Source organism: Hemicordylus capensis, chromosome 1, assembly GCF_027244095.1.
Source record: "Hemicordylus capensis ecotype Gifberg chromosome 1, rHemCap1.1.pri, whole genome shotgun sequence".
Classification (NCBI taxonomy): Eukaryota; Metazoa; Chordata; class Lepidosauria; order Squamata; family Cordylidae; genus Hemicordylus; species Hemicordylus capensis.
In genome coordinates this window covers 252,432,369-252,451,341 of record NC_069657.1, presented here as the reverse complement: position 1 = coordinate 252,451,341, position 18,973 = coordinate 252,432,369, and the positions used below count along the sequence as shown (strand labels likewise).

The 18,973-nt window shown below is 45.1% G+C and overlaps 1 protein-coding gene across 1 annotated transcript in view; it reads right to left on the bottom strand.

Moving 5' to 3' along the window:
- The window catches only part of SLC1A4 (solute carrier family 1 member 4), a 54,327-nt gene that overhangs the window by 8,450 nt on the left and 26,904 nt on the right, over positions 1 to 18,973 (bottom strand). The window contains exons 6-7 of the mRNA XM_053284411.1: positions 5,599 to 5,765; positions 1,254 to 1,487 (exon numbers count right to left, since the gene is read on the bottom strand). Of these exons, the coding sequence (XP_053140386.1) occupies positions 1,254 to 1,487; positions 5,599 to 5,765 (401 nt within the window). The remainder of the gene's footprint in view (positions 1 to 1,253; positions 1,488 to 5,598; positions 5,766 to 18,973) is intronic.

Below are 18,973 nucleotides of genomic sequence, written 5' to 3'. Positions count from 1 at the left end.
AGCTAGAGGAGGGATTTTATATTCCCCTCCACCACTTTTGATTGTATCAGTTTTATAGAACTCTCTGCCACAGGATGTGGTGACAGCCAACAACCTGGATAGCTTTAAGAGGGGTTTGGATGACTTCATGGAGGAGAGGTCTATCAATGGCTACTAGTCAGAGGGCTGTGGGCCACCTCCAGCCTCAAAGGCAGGATGCCTCTGAGTACCAGTTGCAGGGGAGTAATGGCAGGAGAGAGGGCACGCCCTCAACTCCTGTCAGTGGCTTCCAGCGGCATCTGGTGGGCCACTGTGCAAATCAGGATGCTGGACTAGATGGGCCTTGGGCCTGATCCAGCAGGGCTGTTCTTATGTTCTTATGTTCCTCATAAATACAAAGCAATCTTATGTTTGTTTAACTAAGACTTTATTCTAGTAACAAGTCCATTTTCTCCTTCTCCTTTCCCTCCCTTTTCTTTCTGATTCCACCCCACACACACTCTCTGCAGGATCCACACTGGGACAAACGCCTAATCAATAAAACAAAGAACTGCTAGAAAGAATACAACTGCATACGAACAGCCAGATTTGTCAGCCTGCATATGCAGTATTCCAAGTACATGCTGTTCCAGAAAACTAGGCCACTAAAAAGGAGTTCTACATTTTACATGTCCAAAAGACACATCCAACTCTTATGAGAAAAAACAAAAAAGGAAGTGTGGCATATATTTTGTATTATTGTTTCTGTTTCAATGCTGTTATGCCTAGCTGGAGTTCAAAAAAAGCTGTCTAGAGATTTAGGTTGGAAAGGATTTTAGTATTTGTCTTGATGGCAAAAAGCAGACAACCTGCAATGCCTAACAGCTAGATATGTCTCCACTGTCTCAGATTGTGGATCTCCAGCCCATCCTAGAATTATGGTGATAATACTCATTGCCTGATTAAAACCTTAAATGTCAAGCTCTGACATCCGTGTATTCCAGCATGGACAATCCACAGCCATCACTGTCCCCTCTCCCATAGTTATTATACAAGAGATTAAATATTAATATTGATGCTGGATTGAGGTTTGGACAAAGAAGCATCATGTTGAATATAAAGAGATAGTTGGGGGGAAAATTTGTTTTTTCTAAAGGCCTAACAAAGGAGCTGTTAAATTAGATCTTCATAAAGAGTTTTGGTGACTAACTGAGGAGATCATTAGTCTAGAACTATTACACTGATTGAACATACTGTTATCTCCATTTCAAAAATAAAAGCAAAAATCAACCAACCTGGAACAAGTAGCAAAGGCTGTAGTAAGTGGTGTTATCAGTCCTAACAGAAAAGTGAAAGGGTTTTTGCGAGTGAATGCAAAATAAACAAGTGGCAAAATGATCCCTCCATGGATTATATGGCCCAGAATTGAAGCAAAGATATATTTTCCGAGGCTCGTCACCAGCAGGACAATATCTCCCATTTCCACAATCTTGCTTCCAACAAGAAACATAATGCCGAGAGGTACATACCTGTAGAGAAGTTAGCATTAAACATCAGTAAGGAACAAGGACTTTAAAGTGGCATGTGCAGAATTAGACCAAAACCTGTTGGCAATTGAATAACCTAGCTATGTACACCAAATCTTGATGAGTAATATTTTTTTAATTGACTTAAGATTTGCCTTTTGATCAGTACAGTTTTCCCACCGAAAAAATATCCTCTAACAATCAGCACCTTTTCTGAACTGCTCTGCTGTTTCCAGAATCCTTACTTTTGAAATAAAATGCTATTACTATTTTAAAATTTACTTGTCAGTCATGTGCTCCACTGCTGTGCAACCTGGGAATGCATATCCAACACCATTTTTTAAAAAATGTTGTGAATAGCAGTGTACCTATTATTCTGTGACAAAGCTATTACTGTCCCCTCTCCAAAAGTTATTATGCAAGAGATTAAATATTAATATTGATGCTGGATTGGGGTTTGGACAAAGAAACATCATGCTGAATATAAAGATGTAGTCTGGAACATACTTTTCAAAAGTTGTATAGCAAAGTCTGACATATACAGCAGAGTGCAAACTGACTAAGGATTACAAAGGTGCTTTGACCATGGAATCCAACCATGGTTTTTTTCCCTGAAATGTTGGACTTAGTTGTTTGACCCTTTATTCTAGGATAGAGTGGTTTTGAAATTTTTTAATTAGGATTTCAAAGAAGGAAATTCTAAATACCAGAAAATTAGAAAAGCAGCACTAGGAATTTCTGTTCATTGCAATCAAATTAAGAAGTACACCCATAATCTACAAAGTAGAGGATTATATGATGACTGATTAACTTGGAGGGTTGGCTTAGTAATGGGCCAGAGACAAAAAGCCATCACCTATCAATTTGTACATTATCACATGAATTACGCTTGAGAGAACTTTAAGCTGCTCTAATACAAATCCCTAACAACAGGCACTTACATAAAGGTCTGATTTCCATTTTGTTCCATTTGTTCCACTGTTTGGGGGGCCACTTCTTGTTTCTTTTTAAATAGCAATTGTAACATTCACTTGCTGAGTTCAAAAAGAGAGGAAAGAACCCTGAAGCCCACAGCACATTTCAACTGTGATGTATGGAATTCTATAGACTAAATCTGCTACTCCGCAAATGAGCTTCGAAGCAGAGCTAATTATATTAAAATGCAAAATGGGATAGAGAGTGCAGGTACATTTTGATATCTCCTCAACAGCAATGTTGTTGACCAATGCGCCAGAATCCTGTTGGGAATGTGTTACTCATGTAGGATATTCTACAACTCCTTTTTTCCCCCTTTAGCCTACTGCAGAGATCTTGAGAACCTCAAGACAGACTCTCCAGCACATGCCACTGTCACAGCTTTTAACTGATTTGAATAAGATGGACTTTAGGCAAGGAAGAAGAAGAAGAAGAAGAAGAAGAAGAAGAAGAAGAAGAAGAAGAAGAGGAAGAAGAAGAAGAAGAAGAAGAAGAAGAAGAAGAAGAAGAAGAAGGGGCAACTAAAATGTTTCAGAAAGAAATCACAATGTAAATGTTGAGGATAGTCATAGCTTATTAAGGCAATGCAAGCATCCATATGACACTCTTCTAAAATTATGCATTTCAGACAAGGGCTGATAATAATGGGTCCCAGGGCAAAACAGTCTTGGGATCCTCCTCCTGCACCCTCCCCCTGTAGAACCACCCCTTCTGTCAGCAGACAACAATAGTAACAGTATGTTGGGGGCCTCTTAGCATTGAAGGCCTAAAGGCAGTTTGCCCCTTTTGCTTCCCCTTCTGCACCCCGGTTGAGAATGTGAAAAGCAAGACTTCTGCTTTCTCTTTTACCGAGGAAGGATGAGGACATTTCTTCTTTATGAGTGAGCACCTGAAGGTTTTCACCTGAAGCCTAACCTTCTGAAAATGGCTGCAGTGCCTCAGTACGGGATCAGCCTGTATGATGGGCAAGTACACCCACTGCACTGTTACAACACAGTAACATAGTAAGCGGCCTTATCCTGTGTCAGACTATTGTCCATTTAGCTCAGTATTGTCTAGACAGACTGGTATGACTCTCCAGGTCTCTGATAGTGACTTTACCCATCCCTACCTGGAGATGCCAAGAACTGAACCTGGGGAACTGAACCTGCTTGCTAAGCACATGCTTTACCACTGAGCGCTGGCCCCTCCCCAAAGGGATATGAGAGGAAGAAGCATGGTCTCAACAGGGCAGTGGTCTTTGATATCAACCCCTTGTGCGGATATTACACCAAAAGAGGACTGGTGGTTTGATATGGCCACTTCCTTCCTCTGCCGACTCTCTATGCAAAGTTGGCACAGGGAGGCCAGAACCAACTAGTTCAGAGGGCCAGGCTGCTTACCCATCCCTTGGGTACTGCTGCCTCCTAAAGCAGCTGTTAGATGTGTGACTGATGTTTTTACAACACCTGCTATTGTTCTCTGATCAGTAGCCACACAGGAAATAGGTGATGTGGAATATCTCTCTCTCTCTCTCTCTCTCTCTCTCTCTCTCTCTCTCTCTCTCTCTCTATATATATATATATATATATATATATATAAAATTCTTCTGGGTGTGCCTTGGAATGTGTGTCCTGGTGCCCAGCTGATTGGCTGAGGCGGTGGTGGGCCCAGGCTGGCTGCAGAGCCCAGAGGCCACGTGGGGCCCGGGCCAGCTGCGGAGGCTGGTGGCGGTGGGCCCGGGCTGGCGGAGGCCAGGCCCAGGAGCAGGGAAAGAAAGTGGGGGGGGGAAAGTGACGGTGGGGAGGAGAGGCAGCTGGGCCCGGAAGCGGAGATTGGGGCAGAAGGTATGGGGGAAGAGGTAACCGCCAGCCCCAAGGAGTGCACAGATGCTCTGTGTGGGGACGGCTAGTTAATACTTAAATCTTAGAGGGGAGGATGTATTGCAACTATAGAGCTGCCATGCACACATAATCCCAACTATTATACATGCAGTAAGTTTTTAAGGTTTGCGAGTTTCTGCCCCTATCACAATAATTATGTAGTTAAGAATCTAAGTTTTCCTTGCATTTTGTCTTTTAAAAAAAGTTGTCCAAGAATAGGGATCGATTTCTAGCAGAGCAATACTAGAAGGTCATATTTATACCATGATTCAGAGCATCATGTACACTATATACTATAAGGGCTACACTACAATACAGCCATGATACAAAAAGCCCACAGTTACAAAGATGGTATTATGAAAACACATTGTTCCGACCTTTCATGTTCTGCTGCAATCCAACACCTAGAAATTAACTTAAGACATTGCCTGTAGCATCCCAAGATAAACTGGGTATATTACATTAATTGGGTCTTACATTAGCATTTCACATTTATATTTGAATATATGTACATATCTTTCTAACTGCATGAAGGAGCCAAGACTCTAAGATATACCTAACATTCTATTTACTGGCTAAGTACATATTTGGGTGTGGGTGTTTTCAATTAAAAAATATTCCTTGTAATGCTTTTGGATCAAAAAATATAAATAAAAGGAGTGAGGAGAAGCCTATCACAACTTTAATAAAGAGAATGGCTGAATAATTATGTACAACAGTTTCAAGCCTTTATCTGCTCTAACCATTCCATGTGACCTTAAGTCAATTACACAAGTTACCATTTTTTAAAAACAAAACAAAACAGTGGCACGTAGAAAAGAATGCCAAAATTATAAACAATCTACATCCCAAGTAAAGATGGGTGTGGCCTTCACGCAGGTTCAAGTGTAATGGTAGGACTTGTATACACCTTTATGATCCTGCAATGCATGAGGCACTAGAACCCCAACTGGACAGAGAGTTGGAGTGCTGGCTTGAAAATGACAAATTCTCCTTTTGAGCTGGTTCATACCTGCAGACCTGGAGGTGTGCACATGTGCACGTACGCACACACATGCAGTTGTGTCCACTCTCCTGTAACAGAGCATTAAAGCAAATTCCTGCAAGCATTATCCATCCTGTAAAAATGTGGATGCAGAAAGTATACCTGATGATATACTGGTACTAAATGCAAACACTTCTCCTAGCTGGTGCTCATGTACATCAGCCATTTTGTGTTGTTTTCACTACCGATTATGTCCCTATTTGCCAGGAAATACTGTTCTGAAAATACTCACCACATAATCCAGGACACTATGACCATGGTTGCCTCATTGAAGGAATTAAAGAAACGAATGAGTTCTTCTCCTTCAGGGCCAAGTTTTTTCAAGGCTACTCCCAAAACCAGAGCAAAGAGGACGAGTCCCAAAATATTCATGCCTTCAATCTCAGTGCCAATTGGAATCTGTGGATTAAAAAAGAAACACATAAGCATAACTGTCAGTGGAGCTGCACCTGCACGCTTAGATCTCTGAGTTGGTTTTGCTTTCTTTATCCTTTGATACCAAGTAAGGCAGATGACAGAATGCAAGATATTGTAAAAAGAACTGAGGTAGAACAAGAAGTGGTCTGCCTCCATATTGCTGATGTAAATCTTTCAACAGAAAGTATGATTTCCAGAAGACTCTAAAAAAATGAAGAAGTGGGTTATGCACAGTCTTTAAATTATGACTCTTAATTTTACGATGTGTTATTGTAAATATGCTCCAAACACTTATGCTTCAACATGTCAACTGGCCTGGAAAGGAGGAAGAGAAAAATGGTCATAGTAATGCAAAGTGACCATCATTTTGATAATCTTGAAATGCCCCTACAAGACTGTAGAGGATAAGAATAACCCCACCTCCCCATATGTTCAACATTAAGTCTGAAAAGATCCTAACGTGTACAATTTGTTCAGACATTAGGATGAATGTGCATGGGGACAGTAGGCATAATCCCAAATCTCCTCCTGAACATTTGGTCAACACACACAGGGCTTATATAGCCAAGACAGGTAATTAACTTGAACAACAAAATACACATGCAAAACAATGAGGCTATTCACACGATTGTAGAAAATCAGGCTAGCCTCTGTTAGCCCAATTTTCTACAACGGTGAGAACCACCGGGCTTGGCTGCGAGCTAAGTGGTTCTTAAGTGGGTCACCTGCTTTTGTAGCCCGGTGCTTAAACCAGGTTTGCGGAGCGAGTGCTCCGCAAACCTGGTTTTTGAAATTGTGAGTAGCCGCGGTGCGGCTCTGCGCAGTGGCTAATCACGAGGAGACCCCCACCGGGAGGCTAAAAAGCAGCCTCCTGGCTCAAGGCTCTCTCCAGTATGCCCTGCATGCTTGCATAGAGCATACTGGAGCTTCTGGGGGCCGTGTGGCCCCCGAACTCCCCAGCCGGCTCCGTGACGGAGCCAGCAGTCGTGTGGGCGGCCACCCAGAGCAGACTGGCTGGTCATCTGCGGGGAGAGCGGGCTAAGCCTGCTCTCCCCGCTCACCCTCCCCAGGCGGGTCTCTTTGATCGTGAGACCCGCCTCCATGTTTTGTCCTTTGCCTTCCTAGAGAGGAAGGGTAAAACATGGGATTTGACAGAGATATTCCAATCTTTTGTAAGGTTGTTAAGATAACAGGCAAAGGCACAGCATGTTGGCAGGAGGCATTAAAGATGTTTTCACACAAAAGGAACAAAGGAAGCTGCCACATACTAAGTCAGACCACAGGTCCATCTAGCTCAGTATGTCTTCACAGACTGGCAGCAGCTTCTCCAAGGTTGCAGGCAGGAATCTCTCTCAGCCCTATCTTGGAGAAGCCAGGGAGGGAACTTGGAACCTTCTGCTCTTCCCATATGTGCCATGTGCTAGTCTTTCTTGTATAATAGAACAATTAAGCAATCAAATGTACTTTATAGCCAATGTAGACTCTGGTTGCTTCATGTTATAAAGCCATTTAACCCAAAGCAGTGCAAACCCTACAAGTGGAAGTGCCAGGAATGCAGACAGAAGGAAAGCTTGAGAAGCAACTCATCATTTGAATTTTTGTGGGGAGAGGAAAGACACTTTGCGGGGGGAGGGGAGATATGGTGGGAGATATGGCTTATTAGGTTTGGTGGGGGGAGTTAAGGAAAAAGCAGCAATCTTCTCAAATGCTTAGGGGGATCGGCACCTCTAAGAAGTATCCCTCAAAATACGCCTCCTGCTAGAGTGATAACTGAAACTGCTTGAGGCATATCAATTGTCATGTTTTTCCAGTGTCAACTATTACATTGTAATCCTAACCATACTAATGCCAGAAATCAATGGGGCTTTCTTCTGAGTAAATATTCATATAATCAGGCTATAATTCCCCCCCCCCACCCCCGGTAGAGATGAAAATGAAAAGTCATAGAAATAATGGCCTGCCTCCCTTGGCATGATAATTGGATAAAAAGGTTAACAGAGTAATTCTTAACTGACATTTCTGAGAAAAATCTATGTGCAACGTACAGCACATTCTTCACATTTCAGATATAATTTAACAAATTGGGGTAAGCAAAAGGTTGAAGTAGCTTGAGCCTTTCATATAATAGGCTGTGACTAAAAGGCAAGGCCACCCTGAATAGCTTTATGACTCTCCAAGTATGGATTTGGTCTTATAGCAAAACAGCAGGCATCTACAAATTTGGCTGGCCTTGTAGATAGCCACTATTATTTGTGGTCACCCCACAGCACCAGCCTTCTCCTAAATCTCTCCTACCTTGAATAAAGTGAGAGGCCTCTCCACTTTTTGTGATAACTGGAGAATTTGGGGGAGATAGAAACATAGTTTCATACCATGAAGGGTTCTTTTCCCCAGGGATCACAATCCATCCTAAAGTGTGGGTTGTATTTCAGGCATGCTCAGAGCAGACAGGAAGTAGTTTTCATTTTTCCTAGCTAGCCAGAGGTGCCACTCACCTGTTCCTTGACATTAATCATGAAGAGAGCATACCAGCATCAACAGGTTCTAGAGAGGCACATAGGCTGAGAGGCCGAGATTAGCAACACAATAGAACTATCAAATACATAGGAAGGAAGATCTCAAAACAGATTCAACAGAGACAAGGAAGGGCTGTATGTACGGGAGCCGTGATCACCCCAAGTGGGGAACTCCCATCCCTTGCATTAAACGCAAACTATGTGCTTCCGAAGGTGGGCTGGATAGACTATGAACCCTGGGGGAAAGAACCCTTCACAATAAGAACCAATGTTCCTTTCCCCCCCAGAGATTGTAGTCCATCCTAAAGAGTGGGACATGCCCAAGCTGAGATGGTTGGGAGGGAATGGATGTCCTCAGACCATCTGTTGGAGGACAGTGCATCCGAAAGTGGCCTGAGATGTCAGAAAGGAGGAGTTTTTGTAGTGTTTAATAAGAGGTGTAGTGGAAGACCATGTGGCTGCTCTGCAGATATCTGTGAGAGGCGTCCGAGTGGAGAAAGCAGCTGTGGTGAAGGCACTATGGGTGGAATGTGCCGTGATTTTGCCAGGTACGGGAAGGTTAGATGCTTCATAGGTGAGGATGATGCACTTGCCGAGCCAGAAGGCCAGAACCAATTTCAAGGCTTTGGATCCCTGTGAGGAGGGGTGAAAAGAGATGAACAGTGAATCAGCCCTGTGGAAAGGTTTGGTACATCAGAGGTAAGTCTGTAGGGCCCTATGAACATCCAGGGTGTGCCATGTCTTTTTCCTGGGGTGAGTGGGGAGGGGCAGAAGGATGGGAGAACCACATCCTGGGTTCTGTGAAAGGTGGAATTGACTTTGGGTAGAAAGGTAGGGTCGACCCTAAGGATAACAGCATCTGGTACAAAGGTGCACAGTTCTTCCCATGATGATAATGCTGCTAATTCCGAGACTCTGAGGGCCCAGGTGACAGCCACCAGGAAAAGGATTTTGTACTATAGAAGTTTCAAGGGGACCATAGAGAGTCGTTCAAAGGGGGCTTTGGTTAGAGTGTTGAAGACTTTGTTCAAGTTCCATGAAGGAAAACGGTGGATAGGAAGAGGTGCTATGTTCGACACCCCTCAGAGGAACTGAGATATGTGAGGGTGGAGGTTCTTTGATCCATGTAAAAACAGAGGGAGAACCAATGCTAAGGCTGAGGCTTGGTGTTTCAGGGTGTTGGGGCCTAGTTTCAGGTCAATGCCGCCTTGTAGGAATGCCAAGACCTCCAGCACTCCTGCCTTGAGGGGTTGACTTGTTTTCTCCTTGCCCAGCATAAGAAGGCTGCCAAAGCCGTCTGATAGATTCTGTTGTTTGAGGGTTGGCGGGATGCCAGGATGGTATCCTGGACAGCTCTGGAATACCCATTGCGTGCTAATGACTTGTGCTCAACCTCCAGGTGCAGAGTCAGAGCCAGTCAGGATTGGGATAGAGTATTGGCCCTTGGGACAGGAGGTCCAGACAGAGTGGAAGGAAGAGCGGTGGACAAGTGGCTAGGGATGTCAGATCTGAGAACCACGGTCAGTGTGGCCAGTGAGGAACTACCAGTCCAGGATAAGCTCCACTCTTTCCACAAGAATCTTCTATATCATATTGGGGATATCTATATATTGGGGATGATGGCTGTCAAGGGAAAGTCATAGAGGAGCCTGGGGCTGCCAGTTGGCTGTGAGTTCATCTATCACTTCCGCCACTCTGGCCTGCAAGCAGGAGAAGCAGCAACAGAGATGATGGTTGATTGGAGAGGTGAAAAGGTCCACCTGTGGCATCCTCAGGATTGAAGTTAGGTGTGGGAAGACGTCTTGGTGGAGAGACCACTTTGCCAGGTCTACTGTTTTGCAACTGAGTCAGTCTGCCTGGATGTTAGCTACTCCTTAGAGATGTTCTGCTGAGATAGAAGCTATGTTGATTTCTGCCCATTGAAAGAGAAGGTCTGGTTTCCTCCATGAATGATCTGGACCTGGTGCCACCCTGATTATTTATCCTGGCCCTTGGGGTTGAGTACCGAGTTTGAGACCAGCTGAGCTACTGGGGCATTTACAGTTGGAAAGGAGAGGAGAGATTGAATTTCCTGTGGTAAAGAATACATTTTTCTGGGACACACAAACACGGATCTTGAAGATACTGGCTACAGATCTTCAATATACTAGATCTTGAAGATACTGATCTACTACTCTGCCACCATCACATCTTTAAACATAGAGGGAAAGAGGAGACCCTGTTTAGGGGTGGAAGAGACGGGAAACACCTCTTGGTCTAGGGAAGAGGGGACCTGGGTGGAACTTACCATGGTAACACCTTTGATAGTGCACTTGGACTTATCCAAGAGGACCTCAATATCCACTGCTGAAAAAAGGCAAGGGGATAGGGAGGTCTGGACGTGGGTTTCTTCCTCTGAGAGTTCTCTCTCCTCTTTCTGTCTGGGTCTGGGTCTGATCCATGGGCAGACGAGGAAGATGAGGAGGAAGCCAGCAACACTGGTACCATAGGACGTGTGGGCTGAAACGGAACTCTGTGTCCTCCGGGAGCTGAGGGGCCTGGAAGAGGAGGAGGAGGAGGCGGCCCAGGAGGGTTGGTGGGAACTAGTAGAGAAGGCTGCTTGTGGGGAGGGGGCCAAGGCTCTGGGGACTGTGAGTGTGAGGTACTCCTCTTGCATTTATGCAGCCTGTGCTGAGGAATAAACCTGCCCCACACCCACAAAAGAATGGCCTCCCCCCAGGGGCTGGAGTCTGGATGAAGAGAGTTTCCCTTTCTCTCTGGGTTGCCTGAGAGGGGTCCGAGGAATCAGAGGTAGGGTAGGAGTAGCAGGTTGAGGCAGAGAGGGAGGCTGAGGAGTGGATTGAGGATGCTGGGTCAAGATGGACTGGGACTGTTTCAAAATGAATTCTTTAAGCCATTCTGCCACATCCAGGGGGGTGGCTGGAATGGGGGCGGCTGAAGCCTTCGGTTTCTCCCTAGGTTGAGGCTGAGGGAGTCCCTCTGATCAGAATTGCGTAAGAGTCAGGGGGTAAAGAAGGGATATCAGGTACTTGCTCAATGGACCTCAAGACCGGAGCCGCAGGCTGGAGCAGTGGCCAGGGTGGGTCCTGTTTGGAGCTGGAGTCAGTGTGGCTGGGGCCAGTGGAGGCAGTTCTGGGTGAATCAGCTGGTATTGAAGGAGCTGCGTTGCCCAAGTAGGAGAAGCTGCCAGAGCAGGGAGAGCTGGGTTGAGCGGGAACATGGGCTGCACATTGCTTCCCTGGTCTGGTGAAGCTGGAGGCGTGCCCTCGTGGTTGGCATTCCCCATGGCTTCTCCCTGCACTGCTCAGCACTCATACACAGGTGTCCAGGAGTCTGCTGTGCACAGACCACCTGCATCAACAGCTGCTCGCTAAGCCTCAGAGAGGATGGCAATGCGGGCTGTTTCCTAGCCTTTTCTGCTTGGTTTTTCCCTTTAGAGTGTTCCGTGCCTTCTTGCCAGGCACGGGTTCCGCTGCTGGCGTCCCCACCGTGATGTTAGAGGCAGGGGGGTGAGGCTATGAGGAGGGTCAGTCTGAGGGGACCCGAGAGCTCCACATGCTCTCGCTGGAGCAAGCGCCTACTTTATGAAAGGGGACCCTCCGAGAGGGAGCCCTGGAGCATGTCTCCAGTCTGAGAGGGATCCATTTGTAGGAACTCGGTGGAGAAAAGTTAGAAATGAAAGAGAACAAACTTTGAAGAAGGACCCGCATTTAGCCAAAAAGCAAACTGAAAAAGGAAATTTTGGTAACAATTTAAATAACTGAATCAATACAGCTCCCTTCCCACCCTCACACAATCTGTGAGGGGAGCAGGGACAAGCAGAAAATAGAAGGAAAAAAGAGTTGGGACTCAAATCCACCAAGCAAAAATGCTGAGCTGTCTAGGTGGAGTTGCTGCCCTGAGCAAGACAGGAAAGGAACTAGTGAGCGGCACCATCTGGCACTGGAAGCTAGAAAAAATGCAAACTACTTCCTGTCTGCCCTGAAGCATGCCTGAAATACAACCCGCTCTTTAGGGTGGACTACGATCTCAGGGGGGGAATTTCTCTTCTATTGTGTCTCATTTCATGCTTGTCCACTAATGATATTTCCAGGAGGAGATTCCTGGCTGCCCCAGCAATTGCATTTGTGAAACCTTGCAAGGTAGGCTGACTTTTTATAAGGTCCACTACAATCATTTTGATAGATGATTTCCCTCTTTCTCTTTCCCCAACCCCCTGCACTCCGAAATGAGAACCTTTTCTACATCTCATGTTATTATCTCATCTAAACAAAGTAAAATATTAAACCAAGCTCAAACAACCAAGACAATGATCTGCTTAAAGTCTAAAAGGACATTGATGATCATCAGACTGAAACATTCAATGTTCTGTATAATGTATTTCCCCTACTCTGACAGGATGTGCCATCTAGAATCTATACTTCTGTTCTGCACAAGTCAGACTAAGCCAAGGCATTTTGGTGCCTGAATCAAAATGTACAAATTGCCCCTCCACACTCCTATTGACATGGGGCATTAGTTATGTAAATGGGGGGGTTATTAAAGGACAACTGTTGGTATTTTCTTTATTAGCAGCAGCAAGACTTTGTAAAAGTATTTCTTATTGGAAATCCCCACATCCACCTTATTAATAGACTGGTATAACTGTATCCAGGACATTGCATTACTTACAAAACTAACATATTTTAGAAGATCAGAAATGTATGAAAAAGCAGGAAGGTTTGTACAGCGATGATTTATATTACTTTTTGTAACTCAAAATTTAATGATAGTATACTCCCATACTCTTTAGTCTCTTTGTTTTTCTTGTATTGCATTTTTTTTTAAAAAAAATTGTACTTAATTCTAAAAACAAAAACATAGGGGACAACCCACCAGAAAGCTCTCCTGCATGGGCCACAATCATCCATGCTCTAGTTCCACCTGGTTTAGATGTTTGTAGCATGCTCTGTATGGAGCTTCCTTGGAAGAGCTTCAAAAATGGGTTCAGAACACAGCAGCAACCAGAATATTGGCTGTGGCCACGCATCCAGGTCAGATAATCTCAGTATTGCTTCAGCTAGACTGGTTGTCAATGGGTTTTCAAGTCCAGTTTAAAGTTAAGTCCAGGTTAAAAGCATTGGACTTAAACTTTAAGGCCCTAACTGGTCTGGGCCCAGAATATCTTGACAACGATCTCATTTCACACAAACCTGCCTTGGAGTTTCATTCAGCAACTGACACACGGCAATGGCCTCCAGTGTGGGGACAGGGACACATGACAGGGCCTTCTGACTGTAGCACCTAGGCTGAAAACATTATCCCCAGAGAAGTCTATGAAGTGGTTCTCACACGCAACCTAACCCAGGCTAGGGATGCCCAGTCTGGGTTAGGCTGTATACGAGAACCATTGGAATCAGGATCAGGCCTGATCCTGGCGAGGCAGCACTGCCTAGCCCTGCTTTCAAACCCGGCTGTTAGCTGAGGTTAAGGGAGCGAAGATTCCCTTAACCTGAACTAACTGCTCATGTGTCCTCTGGGGCTATGTTTAGCCCCAGCAGACACAGAGATGGGCACCTAGAGCACCCTTATCCTGGCGGAATCCTGCAATGCATCGCACGTGTAGTGTGGAGCATTGTGGGCCTCCTGGAGGCTGGGACGAATCCTGGCTCCTGACCTCAGAACAATCCGCCCTCCTCCACGCTGCATGGAGCAGGGTTGATATTGTGGGAGTGTGCTTGGTGCTCTCAACAAGGACCAAACAATCGGCTGGGAGGAAGGCAAGGTTTGGGAAACCTCGCCCCACCCCCAATTGGTAGGTCGTGTGAATGTCCCCTACATATACACTTCTTTGCTGGCCTTTCACCAAGCAGAAAAAATTGACTTTTTAGGAAAGCACTGGGCTGATCTAAATTGGGCTAAGGAAGCATTTTTGGCTGCTGTGACTATCTTTTTAAAAATCATCCTTGATTTGCTGCTTTATTTTAAATTATGTTCTTGTAAGATGCCTTGTGTTTTTATGGAAAGACAGGTGATAACATATTTTAATAAAATAAAATAGTAGACTAATGGAAATGAATGAGAGCTGCGCAAGAGCTCTCACCAAGTCTATGGGAATCTATAGATTCTGGAGCTGGGATTGACCGTTCACTGTGTCCAGTGCAGGCACAACTCTGCTGGAACATCATGAGTAAGCCTCTTGTCCACATTAATAACTTAACAGGCATGAACACAAGCCCTAAAATGGCATTATGCTGCAGAAACCCAAACAAAACAGACTATCCAGTAGATAGCATCACTCAAGATAGTAACCTGCCAAAGCAGGAATGATTCCTCAAACCCATCTTGTCCATCTTTTAGATATGATCAGAGTAGCCAAAATTTCAAACTAGTTGGATTTTTTTTAAATGGAAGAAATGGAAAGAAAAACTGTTTAAAAGTAGCTATTAGGAACAACCAGCCAGATCTCAGGGACAGCCTAAGAAGTATCAGACTGTGTTTCAAGGGCACACAGAGTTCTTCCATTATACCAGAGCATCAGGGAGTATAATAAAAATGAACCACATTGTTAAGTCTCCAAAAAGCACATCCAACTCTTATGAGAGAAAACAAAAAAAGGGAAGGCGTTTCAACATGTGTGCTTCAAAGATCAACCCAATTCAAAATATGCTGCTCAGGAGCCTCTTCTCTGACACAGCTTGGAATTTTCACAAAGAACACTCAACTTGTAAGGTTAAGCAGCCAGATTACTCTGTCTCCACCCCAAACCAGAATGAGAAGTCTAAATCATAGGGCAGTGTTCTTTGGCAGCCCCTGATGTGCCTCCCCCCCGCCACCATTCCCTCCCCCCACCAATGGTGAGCATGCACCCTCCCCCACACCTTCTGTTTTGTGTTCTGCGGGTGGAGGTAGCAGCAGTAAAAACAGGAAGGTGCCTGAGTCCAGCATGTTCAGTGTACGCCCTCCCCGCTCGCAGCGGGGTCTGCGGCAGAGGGTGAGGGGGCATGCACACTGCTGGCAAGGGGGCACGTGTGCCGGTGGCAACCCCTGCCGCAAGAAAAGTGAAGACCATTGGCATAAGCAATTGTTCGAAATAAAATGCCTCAGGATATATGCAATTTTAAGTGAAAAATATCAAGATTATAACATCTTTCTACAAACAAAAGTCAGAAAGAGAGCTAAATGGAACAGTCCCAAAAGACTAAATGGAAATATTTATACCAGTTTGAAGCATAGCTTTGGAATGCGCTTCCTAAGGAAAATAATTATTCATTTATTGTTCGATTTCTATACCGCTTTTCATTAAAATAATCCTCTAATTAAAATTAGAACCTCTGGATGTTTTTAAGAAGGACCTTGTTTTCCTTTTCTTCTTTGGAATAACTACAGTCACGCTTGTGAAGATAATATTTATTTATTTATTCATTTATTCATTCATTCATTCATTCGATTTTTATACCGCCCTTCCGAAATGGCTCAGGGCGGTTTACAATTAAAAACAGAAACCATTAAAACCAATAACAGTTAAAACAGAAATACTGTATAAATATGAACACCAATTAAAAACATCTTAAAAAAACAATTAAACTATCAGAACAATTAAAACCCTGGAAACCAGGTTAGCATTAAAACAATTAAAACTAATTAAAATTCTGAAAGGCCAGGCCAAACAGATGGGTTTTAAGGGCTCTCTTGAAGGTCAGTAAGGAATTAAGATAGCAAATTTCTGCTGGGAGTGCATTCCACAGTCTGGGAGCAGCTACAGAGAAGGCCCGCCTCTGAGTCACCACCAAACGAACCGGTGATAATTGCAGATGGACCTCCTCAGATGACCTTAACATGCGGTGGGGATCAGGTAAAAGAAGGCACTCTCTAAGATATCTCGGACCCAAGCCGTTCAGGGCTTTAAAGGTAATAACCAGCACTTTTGTATTTTGCCCGGAAACCTATTGGCAGCGAGTGTAACTCTGGGTTGCCCCAGAGACCAATCTGGCTGACGCATTCTGAACTAACTGAAGTTTCCAGACTATGTACAAAGGCAGCCCCACGTAGAGCGCATTGCAATAGTCAAGCCTGGAGGTTACCAGCTGATGCACCACTGTTTTGAGGTCATCCTCTTCAAGGAATGGGCACAGCTGTTGAATCAGCCAAAGCTGATAGAAAGCTCTCCTGGCCATGGCTTCCACCTGAGATACCAGGGTGAGGCCTGGGTCCAGCAATACTCCCAAGCTGCGCACCTGCTCCATCTGGGGGAATGTAACCCCATCCAGCACAGGGAGATCTAACTCACCCCTCAGATTCTAAGCCCTCACAATGAGCACCTCCATCTTGCTTGGATTCAGCTTCAATTTGTTCTCCGTCATCCAGCCCATTACTGCCTGTAGGCAGGCATTTAGAGAATGAGTGCCATTTCCTGAAGATGAAAAGGATAAGTAGATTTGGGTGTCATCAGCATACTGATAACACCCAGCACCAATCCTCCTGATGACCTCACCCAGCCGTTTCATGTAGATGTTAAAAAGCATTGGTGACAGAATGGAGCCCTGAGGGACTCCATATAACAGCTCCCGTTTTGAGGAGTAACTGTCACCAAGCTCCACCATCTGGAATCTAACCGAGAGTTAGGAACGGAACCACTGCAAAGCAGTGCCCCCTATCTCCAACTCCCCCAGGCGATCCAGAAGGCTACCATGGTCGATAGTATCAAACACCGCCAAGAGATCCAGAAGAACCAGCAGAGTCACACTCCCTCTGTTGATTCCCCGGTAAAGGTCATCTATCAGGCTGACCAAGGCTGTCTCAACCCCATAGCCAGCTCTAAAGCCAGTTTGAAATGGGTCTAGATAATCAGTTTCCTCCAAGACTGCCTGGAGCTGGTCGGCCACCACCCTCTCAATCACCTTGCCCAACCAAGGGAGATTGGAGATTGGTCTGTAACTGTCCATCGCTAAGGGGTCCAGGGAAGGTTTCTTTAAGAGTGATCTAACCATTGCCTCCTTCAGACAGGGGGGCACCCTACCCTCCCTCAGCGATGCATTTATGATATTAATTAGGCCATCCCCAACAATCTCCCTGCTGGATAGAAGCAGCCAGGTTGGGCAAGGATCCAGAGAACAGGTGGTAGGCCGCACCACCCCAAGCAGCTTGTCCACATCCTCAGGAGTCACAGATTGAAACTGATCCAATCTAATACTGCAAGAGGGATTGCTGGACACCTCCTCCATAGACCTTGCAGAAATAGTGGAGTCCAGGTCGGCCCAAATACAGGAAATCTTATTCTCAAAGAACCCATTAAAGGCATCACAGCAGAGCAACTCTGGGGACTGATTGGAAGTAGAAGGAGCAGAAACCAAACTCCTCACAACCCAGGATAGATCCACCGAGCGTGAACCTGCAGCCGCAATGCGAGCAGACCAGAATCTCTTTTTCAAGGTGCACACTGCCACCGCATAAGCCTTCAAATGGGTCACATGCTGAATCCTGTCACATTCGAACCGAGTTCTCCTCCACTTGCGCTCTAGTCACCTACCCAACCACTTCAGCCCTCGCAGCTCCTCAGTATACCAAGGGGCCATTTTTGCAGCAGGTCGGAAGGGATGCTTAGGAGCAATCATGTCTATGGCCCTGTTGAGTTCCCTGTTCCAGGTTCCCACCAGGGCATCGACAGAATCACTGGCTACACCAACATCAAAATCCTCCAAGGCCTTTTGAAATCCCACTGGGTCCAGCAGCCTTTTTGGACAGACCATCCTAAAAGGTCCAGCACCCCTGCAGGGTTGGATTGCAGCTGTGAGACCAAACTTAACCAGGTAGTGGTCTGTTCATGACAATGGGGAAACCACTGGATCCCCCACCCACAGAACACCACCCTGATCCGAACAGAAGACCAAATCGAGTGCATGGCCAGCAACATGAGTTGCTTCAGAAACTAATTGGGATAGGCCCATAGTTGTCATGGCCGTTATGAACTCCTGAGCCGCACCAGACAAGCCAGCCCTGAAGTGGATATTGAAGTCCCCCAGCACCAAAAGTCTAGGAGACTCCAACACCAACTCTGCGGCCAGCTCCGTCAACTCAGTTAGGGAGTCAGTTGGGCAGCGGGGTGGACGGTATACACCAACAAAATCCCCAATCTATCCCTAGTTCCCAGCCTCAAAAATATGCACTCAATATAAGTCAACTGTCTCACAGGGGCCCTTGTAAGGGAAATGGTATTCTTATGGACCACAGCCACTCCACACACACACCCCACCCACTTGCCCTGGCCTGCTCCACGACAGAGTAACTTGGTGAGAGAAGCTGAGCCCACACTGGACCACTCGCCACCCCCAACCAGGTCTCGATAAGCAATGATTATAAATATGCAATGCAATGATTATAAATACGCATTGCTTAAATATAAGCAATGATTATAAATACAACGATGACAATGAAATTCTTTACTATGATTTAGTATATTTTGGTTTGTTTATTTATTTAATGTTTATGATCTTGTACAATTTTGTTTGAGCATTTGATTTTTTCCTCTTTCTTTCATAATGTGTTTTTGAGTATCACATTTTTATATCAAAATAATAGGAATATTAATAGAAGATGAAATGCCTGACATTTAAACTGGGTGCATTCAGCTGATTGCCAGAAAGTGCATGCTTCTGACATGAGCAGCTACTTCGAACCATCCTCATGTCATCTGAG